Consider the following 15,984-nt stretch of genomic DNA (forward strand, 5'->3'; position numbering starts at 1 on the left):
TATATATCAACTGCATCCTCGTGTTTTAAAAGAAACAGGGAGCTGAACACATAGACATACAGTAGAAGGGCTCAAATTTGGAAGAATGTAAGAAGCAGACACTAAATCAGATTTGGTATACATTCAAATTTAACATGGGCCGGAATCAAATTGAAATGATGATGCAGTCATCGTATGGCGACTTCAAAGTACTGAATAACAAAAAAAAGCTGATGCAGACATGTTTTTACCAATTTCAACATTGAATAACTGCACGTTATATACACATACACACATAGCTACGGCCAAAAGTTTTGCATCACCCTATAGAATGAACTAATTTAGCTTCATAAAATCGAATGAAACTTGCTGCATCATGTTACGTTAACATATTGAATTACATACCGCTTTGTAGTTTTCCATCTACTTTATATAAAACAGACAAAAATCGAAAAAATGTGAGATTTTGAAATATAACATAAAATACTGTACTACTAGTATGGCTTCCGGTAGACTTTTGAGGTATCATTTTGTTGTTTCTTTGATTACATGATGTTAAATAAAAGATCAAAAACATTTTTTTTTTTTTTTTTTTTTTTTATGTCTAAATCCTAAAATTGTAGGTGATGCAAAACATTTGGCCATAGCTGTTTGTCTGTGTGTATAGATAGATAGATAGATAGATAGATAGATAGACAGATAGATAGATTATACTTCTTTGAAGTCATTGTAAGGGTAATTGATAGAGGCTCCGTCACTGAAAAGGATTAGCAGTCAGTGATTGTGAATGGAACGCGGCAGGTTTAGTCCGACACACAGTTCAGTATTGGGGTAAAGAACAAGGCCACACAAATCAAGAGTGAGACATGGATACACAGAAAGCACTGCTTTATTGACTGCAATGGTCAACCACACCTAGGATTATTATGCAACAGCCCATGTCCTCCATGTCAGGTGAGGAACGATGGTGGATGCAGCCAGTACAAGGCGACAGAAACAGCATGCAGCTAGTCACATAAAACACCTTCTTGTACATCATATTGCTTTAAAAGATTGCTTAACATGAAAAATGTACAAAAAAGGAAAAAAAAATAGGTTTCTGCACTAATGGAAAATACATTTTTTTTTTGTTTCGTTTTCTACAAAGATCCTAATACAAGAAAATAAATATCGCGCCCCCCCAAAAAAAGCCAACAAAAATAATTTAAAATAGCTCTTCTTTTAATATATTTTCAATATTTCTCTTTGCTATTAACAAATGGCACAACATTCTTTGAAACAAAGAACACAGAAGGAAAAAACTTCTGCAACATTCTTATTACTGTATCAGTAACTGACGGAGAGCAGTAATGTTTCAGAGTGTGTACGCGGCAGAAAAAAGGACAGCAAGCTTAAAAGGACAAATAAGCACTTGAGTATGTGTGTGTGTGACTGTGTGAGTGTGTGTGAGTGTGTGACTGAGTGTGTATGTGTGTGATTGTGTGTGTGTGTGTGTGACTGAGTATGTGTGTGTGACTACGTGTGCGTGACTGAGTATGTGTGTGACTGTGTATATGTGTGTGATTGTGTGTGTGTGACTGTGACTGAGTGTGTATGTGTGATTGTGAGTATGTGTGTGTGACTGTGTGTGTGTGATTGTGAGATTGTGTGTGATTGTGTGAGTATGTGTGAGTGTGTGTGTGATTGTGTGAGTATGTGATTGTGTGTGTGATTGTGTATGTGATTGTGTGTGTGTGTGTGATTGTGTAACACCGCTGTTGTACTGATCTTTGTTGTATAACCCAGTGAAGCGGTGAACACCTCAAGCTAGCTCGTGGTAACTGCAAATGGAAGATTTAAAGATCCAGTAGAAGCCTGATGTCTTTGGAGTGACTTGTTTTGTGCTTTTGTTTTCTCTAATTTCTTTCTTTTTTTTTTTAACCTGCAAGCAATATGTGTAGTCTCAATCAAAATCTAGGAGACGGACGAGAAATGTGGACGTACGAAGACAAGGGTCCAAGACAAGAGAACTGACGCTGTCCAACAGGAATGGGTTTACTCGGATCCTTCACATTATTAGCCGGTCACAGATAAATGAACAAAAAAAGGTTTTGCTTGCACGTTTTTAATTTCACATGCCCCTGTGCACAAAAGTGCCTTTAGTGACGGCTTCCTACAGATCTCAGGTGTTTGAAGAGAAATCTCTAAACCTGTTAGGAGCTGCATTTTAACTCTATAATCTAAAGAGAGTTTGCAAACTTGCCTGAAAGTCTGAGATATTTTTAATATCTTGAACACCAGCACGCCCACCCCTTTTTGGGTGGTCAACAAATCAGAGAGCAAAATTAGGTTATCAGATTCATCATCTGATTACTCTACATTGTTTGTTGTATTTTTGAAATAAATATGATGTTCCGCTGTTGAAAACCTGTTCTTTCATCTGGGATAGACTACAGGAATAGTCGTGTTACAGAACATGTGCTTGTCATTATTTGTCCTTTAAGTTTGCCCCTTTGATCCTCCTGTACTAAAAAGACTATGGACTCGGTATGCAGAACACAGAAGCTAAAAGCAGAGGTTTGTTGAATTTTATTATTTTTTTATTTTTTATTTTTTTTAAACCATTTTAGTTTTTCAACTGAAGCACACTGAAGCAAGCTCCGGTACAGATGCAGTATGTTTAATTATATTTGAGCATTCCATTATATTTACTGGTCACTAAAGCCTACAACACCTGTTACAGAAAACTGGTTGCTAGTACTGTATTATACATTCTGGTAGGTGCATACAAAACCAGGAATCAGTTGTCGACTATAACCTGGGTTCAAACCCTAGAGGATTAAACCAGCTAACACAGCGAGGGAAATCCTTTGAAGTATTTGTTTTGTGTTTGTAACGGCGCTTTGGCAATAAACCCCGCCAACAAATAGTCCCTTGGTGTTACTGAACAGTACTGTGAATGACCATTCATTCCCATCGTCGCATTAATACACTTCGAATTGCCGACAGATGTCTCTGCACTGGCAGCTGAGAGGTCAGATCTGCACCACCAACACTAATTCCAAGTTTGTCAATGGTAATAGTTTCCAAAGCGGAGAACTCCATTTATTGCCTTGCTGTCAGCAGTTTTGTAGATTATAACAAATCGCAATCACTGTAAAACAATTCAGCCATATTTAAACCATGTTTGTGTTTAAACTGCTTAGGCCCATTATGGGGGAATAGCCAAATACTTGACCTTTGAGAACTGTTTTTAAAAACCCAGTTTGAAAGTTACAAAGCACTTAGTATGTGCTGTCATTCAAAATCTGTCACAGACAACAGCAAAGGGGGCACATTTAATGAAAACAAAAGACCTGTTTGTCAAAATCCGTTAACTGCACAGAGCACAGAGGATAGATAATCTTTCACCTTGGATAGTAGTGGCTGGCTCTAATATTTAGCAGAATTTGGCTATTTTGACCACGACTGGGGGGCAAAAACATTTTGTACAAGCTAAAGATTATTACTGTGTAGGATTCGTTTTCAGACAGTGCTGTTTTTGCGACACTGTGTGGAACACAAGGCACCCAACTAACTGAAAATGTCATCATTTCTTATAATCCACTAGTCCCAATTGTATTCCTATCACTGTGGACATAAGACAGTTTGAGTTCCCATTAGTGCCACATTTTCAGACTGTTCTTTGGCATTTATAAAATTAAAATAAAAGTTTAAGTTACTGAGCAACAACCTCAGCAGTAGTCAGGACTCGAACAGTGTATTCACAGAAAAGCCACAGAATAAATATTCTCTTCTTTTTTTTTTTTACCCCTGAGTAAATACTGTGGACCACTCTGATAGAAAATGCTCCTCATTAAAAGACCAGGCAATACAATTGACAGGGTTTTGTGTTTGGATTCTTACTGGTATTACTGTGACTGGTTAAACGAGTGACAAGAGGCCCTATTCACAAAGGTTCAATACCATTTAGTATGCATGTACACTGCCTGGCCACTCTATTAGGCTCTGTACATAATATTGAGTGGGGCGCCCTCTGTTGAGATTCATCCCAAACATTGAGATCCGGGGATCGTTGTGATCATAGATGCTGGGCTCTGGCACGGTGGATGGGGGCATTATCCTCTAGCCATCGCCAGCATGGCACAAGCACAGCATTATTATCAAGGGACAAGCCAGGGCGATGCCAAACTTATTTGGGCATGCAGGTCCTAATATGGTGGCCAGGCTTTGTATTATTTACAGACTGTCGTTAACAGTTTCAGGAATATCAGGGGGGTTTTTTTTCTCATTAGCCTGCAAAATCAGGCAGTGCTAATACCTAGTTACTTTATTGATTCACTGGTATTTTTTTTTTTTTCTTCATACATCGTCAGTAGTGCATTTGGCATTTAAAAATAAAAGAAGCAACTAGGTGTTAAGTATCTTACACATGATTCTTGAAGTGTTTAAAGTACCATCACACCATACCATAGCATTTTAATACCTCATGGTATCAGTACCATAGCATTTTAAAACCTCATTAACTACCATGTATTTTCAAGGTTGTTCAAAGGAATCAATTTAAAAAGCAGCGTAGAGCCTAAACATGCATGTCTTAAACATTCAATCAGGAGGTAAACACAGCAGCACCAAAAAGAAATATTTCAATGAGAAAGTCCATGTTGTTTAGCACTACGTCAAGACAGTGGCAAAGACGTCTCATTGAAACGCATCTGATTTTCTCTCAGTTTCTTTTTTGTACTGCTGTGCATCTCTTCTGTTAACTAGATCCAAATGCCAAGAAATTATAAAGTGATTTCAACCCCACCCCCAAAAAAAGAACATACTGTCACAAGACTGTTATGAATAGAGCCCTCTATACTGTGTGTTGATTGGTCTAAGCGTGAAGCAATATTTAAAACGTTGAATGGAAGAATTAAAAAGTCTTTCCTATGCCATTGGTGGGGATGTAAGACTCCCCTGAAACCACTTGTGCTTTTTTAAAAATCACTTTTAAATCAGTTACCTTACTTGCTATTTACTTAAGACGTTTGTTGAAAAACAAGGACCAATCACATACATTTTAGGTCAGTATCAAGGAAGTATGACAGCTGGTAATGCCCCTAGTTTATTAATCCCCGCACAAGCAGGTAATACTGGCAACAGTAGCCGTAAGAGGCTAAAACACAAGGCTAGTCTAGCTGATACTTCAACATTACAATGACTTACATATAAAGTACATGCATGTGTGTTATCCCTCGTAACACACAGGCTTTACTTCTTAACAAGTAGCCATTAACATCTTTTTAACCGATGTAGCAAACATTTGAAATGTTTATCCGTTTCCATTGTGAAAAAGGAAGGCAACAGCATTTGTAACCTTGAAATGTATTGATTTATGTTTGGAAAGAAATCCATACTAAACTATGACAACTGGCTAAAACAAAAGAAATGGCAGTTTGTACTGGGTTCAAACTTTGCTTCCACGCTGTTTTTTTAAGATGCCAAAACGCTTCTTCTGACGAGGTCCTCGGTTCCTGAATGCAGCTGCCCGAGACGCATTCTCCCGTTGCTGGATTGCGTGTCAGAGTCACTCATTTCCGCGTCTGAGTAATAGCCGTCAGTCTCGTTGTCAAAGCTGTCCTTCTCTATGTGCTCAGTGCCGTCGCCCTGGTCCTGGCTGCAGGCTTTTGACTTTGACTTACCCTGTTTCGGTAACCTGAACCTCACCACAGTCTTGGGGGCGCTGACCGCCTCAGGCACTTTGACTGGGTACTTGGGCTCCTGGGCTGGCTCCTTGCGGTCTACCCAGTGGCTCCTCTCCTCCGAAATGTGACAGGAATCCATTTTGGAAACGGGAGGCTGGGGAGAGCCTTTCCTGCTGGGATCCTGCTTGGACACACTGTTCCTCCGGTGGTGGTAATGGTGATGGTGGACTGTCTTGGAGGATTTGGGTCTCTCAGTGTGGTTTGAAGCTCTTTTTGAGGCCCTCTTTTCCTGGGTCCCTGCCTCCTCAGGGTCCCTGGAGGAGGAGGAGGAGGAGGTCTTGCGACTCTTCCCCCTGGGCTTCCCCTTGGCTCTCCTGCCTACCTGGGGCGTCTTCCAAGTGGAACTCATGGAGTGGTCCATCATAAGGCTGAGCAGGCTTTCCTCGCCCTGCAGGAGTTGGTCAGAGAGCAGGCTGCCTGTCTTCTCCTCGTGTCGGTCGTGGAGGGACCACTGGCTCAGCATGTCCTCCGTGGTGATCTGCACTGACTGCGCCAGCCAGCTGTTGAAGAGCGCTTCGTCAATGGGAAAAGTCTTGGACAAACCTATAACAGAAACAGATTTAAAAAGTTGGGAAAAGAGGAGCAAGTCAGGCATGTAGTGAACTTTCCCTAAAATGTGGGATATGACTGATGTTAATAATACATTGTTATCAACTTCTGCATGTAAAGCAACCAAGCACCAACGTTATTAATGTCTGAATAGAACAAATTGGTGGTTTGGTGAGCCCCCGCTTGCAGAAATGTACACCGAGATTTCACACACCCACACACACATAATTGATATTAATTGTTTAATTACTTCTTAAAATGAGCTTCGCTGAAACAAACAAGACCCTTTTATTTGACTATTTCAATCAAGCTTTAAAAATTCAAAAATATTTTTATATAGCCGTGTAACATCCCCCCCCCTTAAATTTGCAAACATAAAAAACGGGCCACTGCACTGTACAAATGAAAAGCTTTCAAAGTAGAAGAGGCATTAAGATACTGTTTAGATTGATCAAATACAACCCCCTGGGTTTACAAAAAAAAATAAAGAATGCCGACAGAATTTGGGCATCACGCTATAGAGAAAACTCATCTCCTGTCACTTGACAGTGACAGTGTTCTGCAGGATAAACCTGCAACCTAACAAAACCTGCAGCGCAACGGCCTATGCTCAATTAAGTAACACACACACACACACAAAAAAAAATCTCATTGTGGTGAGGTAATCCGCCGTGTCGTTTCCATGACGCAGCACAGCTGAAGTGTCTGGCAGGCAGAGTAGGTGTCTGGATATGAATTTCACCTCCTGATCAGTCAGTCCTGTAAGCTACGGCTCCACATTCAGACCATATAACTGCACAACAGAACACAGAGTGTGGAATTCCATTCATGGTAACATGCCAGGTTTTGTCATTGTTAAGCATCAAAAAGCTGCAGGTTAGGATTCATTCAGAGCGATTTCTTTCTTTTGTTTGGGAATGATGAGTGCAGTGACCCTGGCTGTTCCTGGTTGCATGCTGTATCCTTGGCAACTACAGGATACCTGCTTCACAACAACAATGAGGTGGCGACATTTACATGAAGGCTTCTCAGTTGACCTGTATAAATAGCTCAGGCTTAACACAAAACAACAGAATGTGTGGGAGGACGGGCGGTTTCATATTTCAAAGGCCAAGTTCTGTTTTTCTCTTTCATCACATTGATATTTACTAAAAGAGTATCAGTTTGAACCAAGCTGTGTACAATTACAAGACCGCAATTTTAAAATAAATTTAATAGCCTTACATTTCTGTACTGTTCACTTCCTCCCACTCGCCACTCTGAAAGGGGCTTCACGTTCTAATTGCTCTTATTAATGATCAAACTCTCCCGAAGGGTCTCCTTCAGTCAGAACGTCCATTAGTGAACCGAGTCGCTCGAAGTAAGACTCCGCTATATGATTGTCAGGGCTTTGACAGCAGTACATGGCGTGGGCTTGTACCTCGGCAAAAACTTATCACAGCAGCTAGACAGATACAATGAAAAACAAAACTCCCTCTTCTAAAGCCGAGGAAACACAAAGCCACCTTTTCAGGAACAGTGGCATGAAACCTGGTTCCAGGAGACCAGAAGACCTAGATTGAGGCAACTTTGCTGTATCAAACCCCCAGTCTCCCCTGGTGTGCCATGCCGTGGCCTGAAACCTAAACTTCTAAAACCAAATTCCAAGCCACAAAATGGCTTTGTGTTCACTCAGCTTAACAGTTGGCTTAATATTGAATTCGATGCAAAAAATGAATACACACATAAAAAAAGTGTGCAAGAACTCACCCAGCTGTTTCAGCAAGGATCCATTCTCTGGTTTCCACCTCTCCTTTTTCTCCGGGCTGCACTTCCTCCGTCCTCTCGCTTCGCTCTGCCTGCCTTTCGCTGCTTTCCCTCCTTTCCCTGCTTTCTCTGGAAAACAGAAGGCACACAGGGCTTCCCAGTAAATTACCTAGTAATGAAGTGCCAGGTTTGAGAAGGAGCTATTAGAGAATGTCATCTAACGACTTGAGAAGGGGTCAGGAGGTCACAGTCAAGAGCAGCTTCTCCAGACAGGTTCAGGGCACTCTGGGAACAAGATCGTCGCTTAACAAGCACAGCGCAATATTGAGGGGCTAATACAGAATGCAAAGGCACTCTCCTCTCATCACCGGCCGCTTTGTATTGAGCGCAGTGCAGCCTCCTTGCTTGATTTAGTACTCTGGAGATGGTCACAGACTGTAAAGAGGATGGGGTTTCTCACAGTGGAACGGGATACAATCTCATCAAGAAACACATTTACACAAACCGCGAACGGTACATCTGTGTGACCAGTACCAAGACCGTTTTATAATATGGTATTAAAACAACTTGCTCCAAAACAAATAATATCAACTGTATAGCAATTAAATGTATGTTTCGTTCTTATTCCTGCAAATCAAGACACAGGGTACTGAGTAGGTTTGGATTGTCTGAACAACATCCTGATACACATCAAGACATATAATATGAAGTGATGTTCAAATGCATTGGGTCAAGAAGGAGTTACTGTCACATCGTTAATCCGACTAGCAGGCTTAATAGAAAAAAACTATTTCTATCCTTCTCTGCCTAATCAGCTCTCCTACTGTATATTTCAAGATTAGATGGTAATTCCACCTGTGTGCACAACACTGTATCAAAAAATACTGTATGTGCACAGGGTTAAGTTTTAAAATAGCTTAGAAATGTAATCAGTGCTTTCACTAGGGCAACAATGGAATTTCTTCACTGGACACAGGCAGCATTCCTGTTCTGTTCAGTACGTGTTGTGTCATTACCCTTACCAGATAGGTTTTCAAGTGCCTGACAGTATTTTGATACCACTGATACCAGGGCCCATCACTTTCTTAGGCAATTCAAATATAAGTGTCAAGAGAACAGATGTGGGCTCCCCCAGCGTGGTCAGGGAGCACACAGGGAGGGTGCTCTGGGGTTATTACTACAGAGGTCTGCAGCAAGTCTGCTGTGTGCTGAATACACTCCCACAGAGCACTGTGCTCAGGCAGAGAGATTAAAACGCCTGTAACAGATGACAGACCAGAATAACACAGAGCAGCTTTCGAGGACAGCACATCCTGCCGCTCATTCAAGCCAAGCTGCAAAATTTAAAACGCATCCAATGACATTGTCACTTGTGCTTCTACAGTACAGAGGCTAGAAACCACGTTTGCATATAGTCACTGAGCACCGAGCAGAGCGTTTCAGACACTGCCTCCATATGACCCCAGATTATGCAAGTGCTTGGCAAGCCATTCGGGCTTCAGTTATTGCGTGACAAGATAATAATACCGTGCAGAAGGGAACACAGCAATACGTCGAAAGAAATGACCCCAAATTGAAATGAAAGTGATACGTGAGCAACAGCAGTAAGTATATTCCCATCATGAGTCATTCACATGCACACCATGCGCGTCATTGACATGGTCTGTGTCCCTGACATCAGAGCAAGTGTCTAAACCTCTTTTAATTCAGACGAATCTGTGCACTACACTCGCATGTAAGAAGGCAGTCAAAAGCTTGGTTGATGAACAGTAGGTTTAATCAGCTCATTCTTGCTTTTTTAAACTAGTTTCTAGCTTCCTCCAGAATGTATTGCCTGGGGAAATGTCTTTGAAGTACATGATTAATTTTTTTCATTTGAACTCCAAATGCAAGCAACAACTGTATCACGTATCCTCTGCTACCTAGTAACAATAAAGGTGGCAGCTTTTTAAAAAGGCTTTATCCTGTACCTTGTTACACATTCATACCGAGAACAAAATTCATAAGAGAAAGCTCTTGCATGCCCCCGGGGTACCTGACTTAAATCCCAAAGAGATGAAACTGAGAAACGGATATCAATGTTAAAAGGTCTTCTGTTGTGTGGCAGGCTGGCTTGCAGTGGTGAGGTGTGGTGACGTCACGGACCAGGAAGTAACTGAATCAAAACAATGGATGGGCGGGTGAAGCTGAACGCAACGGCGTTCAGGTGATTTTATTAACAAACAAAACAAAAATAAAATATTTAAACAAACAACAAAACTGAAACCAAAGGGCACGAGGGCCAAACGAATAAACAGACAAACAAGTAAGTGTTGTGCTGGCTAATCCAGCACGTTTTAGCAATTGTTATATTCTGTCTCCTCTCTATCTCCCCGTACCTCCTCTCTGTACACCCCCACCCTGCAGCACGCACAGCTGCAGGTTCTTATACTCTGGCCGAGGGGTTAACTAGCTGTTAATTATCTTATTACCCCTCGGCCACAGTCTGCACGCGTTTGGTAAGGATGCATGACTGTCAGCTAGTTAATCAGTAGCTGATCAGTCATGCATCCTCACGGGGTTTTTAAATATAAATATAAAAAACAATAACAAAAGACGCAGCGCTTTTATCCGCGCCGCAAACAAAAATACAAATAATAATAAATAGGGGCGGGACACTCCGCCACATGTTGTTATGCAGTATTCTGAACAGTACAGTTACATAAGAGTATGGGTTAGGGGTTACAAATCAATCATTTATTCTGGTTCATTTGCCATGATTTACCATACCTCTCTGTGTGCTACTGCATTACCACACTTTTGGCATGGTATCCATTATATAGATTTGCATTTAGTTTTGTTTCTTAAAGTGCATAAAGCTGAGTGAAGGACAGTGTCACACACTACAGCTCCACACCACCAGGGGCAATGCTGTCAGCAATGTTAGATTACTTTTACTAGTCCACTATATTATTTCAATCATAATCAGTCATACTTTTAAAATCAGGACACTATCCAGAAGCCTGGTAGGACAGGAAGTGTATGTGGTTTACGTAGCAGGCCACAGATGAAACATTAATTTGTGTGTGAACTTTCTGTGCATTGAAAATGCCTGTGTCATGAAAGAGTTACACTTAAATCCTTGATCTGAGCAGCATGGTTAATAAAACAATTTTTAAAAAAACATTCCTGCCCTTCTCATTCTAAGCAGCTCTCCTGCTCGATGAATTCACCGTTTCAAGTATTATTACCGGGCTGTCCCTCCGCAAACCTCAATTTGCATCTCTGAATAGATACAGTCATTTAGTGCAGCGTGGCACAGCCTCAGACAGAGGAAATGCTGCTGCAGCAACTCTGGCAAAGCATCCGGGTGTCAGGAGCTTGCTGGAGAATGATGAACGCGGCAGTCGCAAGCTAACCTGAAATCTCAGCTCCGTTTACACTGTGCCATCCCAATGAATCTTTGGTGGAATTCAACTGTTTCAGCACTTTCTTCCTAATCTAAGCCCAGATAAACAAACATCCTTTTAACCTTGGGAGGAATAGAGAACGCTCTGAATCGGAATTATTTAAAGACAAAATGAATTAATGACCTTGTTTTCTGCTTTAAAATAGTTTGAAAAATACCACTAGAATAGTAATAGAATACCTGATATCCTTAAGAAACCCAAACTGGTACTGACATGGTACTACAATGGGTTACACATGTGTCAAAATACAATAACCATAACCACTGAAGATCACTATGGCTTAATAGCTTAACCAGAATAACACACACTTCATTTTCTTTAGATTGACCAACCTTAAAGTGTTGAGAGTCCAGTGTCATTTTTGAAAACTTGCTGACTTCCTGCACCAATTTGCTGTAACACAGCTGAATTAGTGCTGCTCAGTGCTTACATTAGCCGACACTGTGGCTTCAGCACACTGTATCCAAGTGTAATGGAGCTCGGGGTTGTTAATTCACTCGTCTGTCAGGAGTACTTTATAAATCCTGATGCTCTGCCCCTGCCCTCAGCTCAACAGGGTTTAAAGCCAGGTCACAAGCGATGGACTGCTGGCAGTGTGCTTGGATGCTAGGGTATAAAAACACAAGAGGCGATATTCCCAAAGCATTAGATTGCAAGTACATTACTGTTTTCTCTGACCCCTTTTCTTTCTCAAATTCCTGCCCATTTGGTGGCGACTCCCTTGTCGTATTTAGAATCTGTCATTCTGGTGGATCCATAACCAAAACTTTTAACTGAACAGACTCACCTGACCTGTAGGAAATCACCTGACTGCAAAAATGCTACGCTGTACAACACATGGATCTGAATTAAAAACATCCAAGTTCATACTGTAGTTTGTGTTGTTTTGAGAAGACTGACGCTTAGCTGACATATTGAACGCACAAGAGGATGACATGGGATCGTGCTGGGTTTTGTATGAAACAAACAAAACAGCCATGTTTTGTCAAAAAAAAGTCATGCGACTTCAGACGTTTGTCTTGTGTGCCGAAGCAGGATGAACATTGTTGAATTTAACTTTCAGTGAATACAATAAAGCTTAAAGAAAAACAATAAAGAAAATGTCATATGCGTGCTACCTATAGGAAAGGAAATCAGCCACAATGGCAGTGATTTCCCTGCCGGTTTCTTCTCCACACGCACCGCCTGGCTACATGATGACGCACTTCCTTTGTAGCCAGTTTGGCTACATTGAGTATGAGATACAAACCCTGTCTGGATAGCCGTCCAGCTGCTCGGGCGAGCCGTGGAAACACCCGGTTTTGTTGCCATGGGCAGCCGTAGCCAGGGGGCGCCAGGCAGTGGAAACAAAGCTAAACTACGGCCGTATCAATCAAGAGGGGCACAAAGAAACTAGCATGTCTCTCTCCACTGCCTGGCCTGGCAGCCTGGGACAGAGACTGAAGATTAAGACTGAGAGAGGGCAAAGTGTTTCTAAAGCACACGGTTCCTGCCTCTGGATAGATCCTTACCTCTTGCCAAGTCCTCCTCAATCAGCTGGATTTGGAGGTGGAATACCTTTTCTTGGAGATGGCAGAGGGAGTGCTTCATTTTCTCTCTTCTCGTCACCATGTAACACAGGTTCCGAACCTATCGGGAAAGTGGATAAATACAAAACCTGCTTAATTCCTTTCAATACACAAATGCATACATCGTTTCTTTCAGGTTATAAATCTCGCATGGGCTTGCTTCATTTTTCATAAAGAGGTAGTACCTGCTCGTGATGTATTATTGGGTTTCACATGAATAAGTGTAGAAGGTTTTCTGAATACACTTATATATGACTTATATATATATACATTTCTATAAATCAGATTAACTGTGAAAAATGAAGAGCGGTCTTTAAATTCACAAGATCTCCTACAATGATGGCGTGGCGAGCAGATCATCTGTAACACTTGGGGGACCGCTAATGGTTTTCATGTCGTTTGAACAAGGGGGAAATAAATCAGCATTCAGGTAAATCTTAATTTCGGTTACAACAGAGTAAAATAATGGTTAGAGCCTGTGATGGTGAGTGCTTGTTTGGAAAGGTCTGTATTTGAGGTCTGAGATGTGGCGTGGTGCCATTAATATTATCATCAGCTCGAGGGGATCGTGTCTCTTAAGTGCACTGGCCCACTAACCTGTCAAGGCTTTAAACACAAGTGCTTCAGGAAAGAGACAGACTGCTAATTCTCTTTGTAGAAATGCAACAAATTTGACCTATTTTAAAACTGGCCCTCCAGTCAGATGGAGTTGTTTGCTTTTAGTCTTATTTGGCAGGGATTGCTAGTAATACGAATAGGTTTTATTGGAGACGACACGTGTGTGTGTGTGTGTTTGTGTGTGTTGGGAGGATGTCTGGAATCTTGAGCTCTGGATTAATGTGAACCTAGGAAAAAAAAAATCTACATTCTACAGTACTACAGAGAGAACCTACAATGTTTACGGCAAGTGTTTTTGATGTGGGTTTGCAGCTTTATGCACAAGTGACCAGAATCTGCACAAACATTTCTGAAAACCTCAAATTGTTGTAAATGCACTTGAGCCTGCTTCTTAGAGAGCCCTCAAGAGAGCCCAAGAACCACAACATAAGAGACCACCCCTTTCAATTACGATACCACTGTGACCTTCCTACCTCCCCACAATGCATTCTGTGCATCCAGTCCTAGGCCTATTAAGCAGTCACACAGTGTTCTCCTCAAGGATCTATCTCCCTGGGTTCTCGCCAGTCCACACTTGTGCAGCAACCAAAGTGATTAGTCAGATGCTGGCGCCATGCCACTCCCTCGGTATGCCACCATGTGTCTGTGTAAAGACTGCCTTTGTTTCCTCCGGCATTTAAAGGCAGTGAGGTAATGGCAGTGTCATTCTCTGAAGCTGGCACAGCGTGGCGGGGTATGGTATAGTACTTCCTGGCACCCAAACGGTTAACGAGGGCCAGGCTGTTCCAGCTGTTCAGAGAAAAGCTGTTATTTTATTTATTAGATCAGGATAAATCCACCGAGTTGGATCAGGCAGCGCTTGACTGGATGTCTTTATGTGTTGAGCTTCACTAAAATACAGTGACTAATATTCAATATGATTCATTCACAGTTAGGTCCTGTTGACAGTAAATTGTCATGCACTTTACTAGGCATGGTCCCTTCTTCACCAATTCACTGTCCTCAATATTTCATGGCTGTCAGGGAGCACTGTGTATTCATGTTTTGAATATACCGTATAATGCTATTCAGATTTATTTTAAACTACAGTTTTTGACACTGTACAGGGCATATGCAGCTGGTAACACCCATCTCCTCCACGGCAACAGAGATCGCGAGGCTCGATTTCCCTCTCAGTATTCAGCACTGAAAAGATAACTATATGTGGGTCTGTGAAACTGCATGAAGTCTTTGCAAAGGTCTTTACAAAGTGGTCCTGGTATAAAATCATAGTAGGATTCTTTATTTTGTTTACTCATGAAGCTGCTAAACAAAGTTTGTCTTTCTTTTTCTCGTTAGAAACAGAAGACGACTAAACAATAATTGCTTAAGCGGTAGGATGGGAATACCTGTCAGCTGGCTGCTCTGCTAGAAATGGCTGACGAGGATCCAGACACATGCTGTGCCGTCAGTGTCTTGAGTTTAAACGGCTCGTTGAGCTCATCTGCATAGCAACGGCGTGTCAATCAGCGTTTAACGAATGGTTATCAACGCTCATTCAAATAGGACTGTGAGGGAAGAACACCTGTTGGTATAATGATCAGCTTCTGACAGCAGAAGCTACACCTGCTAATTTACCAGAATCGTAGCCTTATTGAGCATTACGATGTGTCAGGATCCTTCTATTGAGCAATCTACCCTGACAGTTACATCTTGGACTTAACAAGCTTCCTCAGACCCTTCAGAAAACAATCACGCACCTGTTTCAGCTGATCAGCAGACAAAAACATCAAGTTTATCTTTCTAATAATTTAAGAGCGCAGTATCTATAACATCTAGCTTCAGAATCATACATATAGGGATGTATTTAAATGCATGTTTTTTTGATCTTCTTATGGGATTTTTGCATAGGATGCAGTGCCACTGATGGCCAAATGATGTAACTGCATTTTATTTCTTTGTTGGTATTTAAACCATGCAAATAGCTGTGCCAGTGGTCAGATGTTGTAAGTGGGGCCAGGGGTTTAATCTGTAAAGCATCGACTAAGTAGTAAACAGGGCTCTGAATTTTCTAATAAGCATCATTGTAACTTAGGGGAAGTAATCAGTGATGACAGTTCTCAACATTGGCCCTGCGCCACATCCATTCTGCAGCTCCCCATTGCTGACATTGAAACAGCTGATCTGGTGGCAAAGTAGAACATGCAGTGCAAGGCAACCAGCCTTCAAAGCAGCTGGCCCGGACCTCCACATGCATTTAGTACTGTTCACAGCCTGCCTCTTACCCTCATCTCTCTTTAAAACTGAAGAACTAAGAAATAATGAACCCCTTGCCAGTGCTCATTAATGAACACATCCTCTGAACCG

At 41.6% G+C, this 15,984-nt stretch overlaps 1 protein-coding gene across 4 annotated transcripts in view; it reads right to left on the reverse strand.

The window, feature by feature from the left end:
• Positions 1–850: 850 nt before the first annotated feature.
• The window catches only part of LOC117412907 (protein Jade-1-like), a 44,707-nt gene continuing 29,573 nt past the window's right edge, over positions 851–15,984 (reverse strand). For all 4 annotated transcript variants that reach the window (XM_058996997.1, XM_058996996.1, XM_058996999.1 and 1 more), the window contains 3 exons: positions 12,964–13,081; positions 8,007–8,132; positions 851–6,251 (listed from right to left, as the gene is read on the reverse strand). In XM_058996997.1, coding sequence (XP_058852980.1) covers positions 5,437–6,251; positions 8,007–8,132; positions 12,964–13,081 — 1,059 coding nt within the window. In that variant the 3' untranslated portion in view covers positions 851–5,436. The remainder of the gene's footprint in view (positions 6,252–8,006; positions 8,133–12,963; positions 13,082–15,984) is intronic.

The sequence above is a fragment of the Acipenser ruthenus genome, chromosome 23 (assembly GCF_902713425.1).
Source record: "Acipenser ruthenus chromosome 23, fAciRut3.2 maternal haplotype, whole genome shotgun sequence".
Taxonomy (NCBI): Eukaryota; Metazoa; Chordata; class Actinopteri; order Acipenseriformes; family Acipenseridae; genus Acipenser; species Acipenser ruthenus.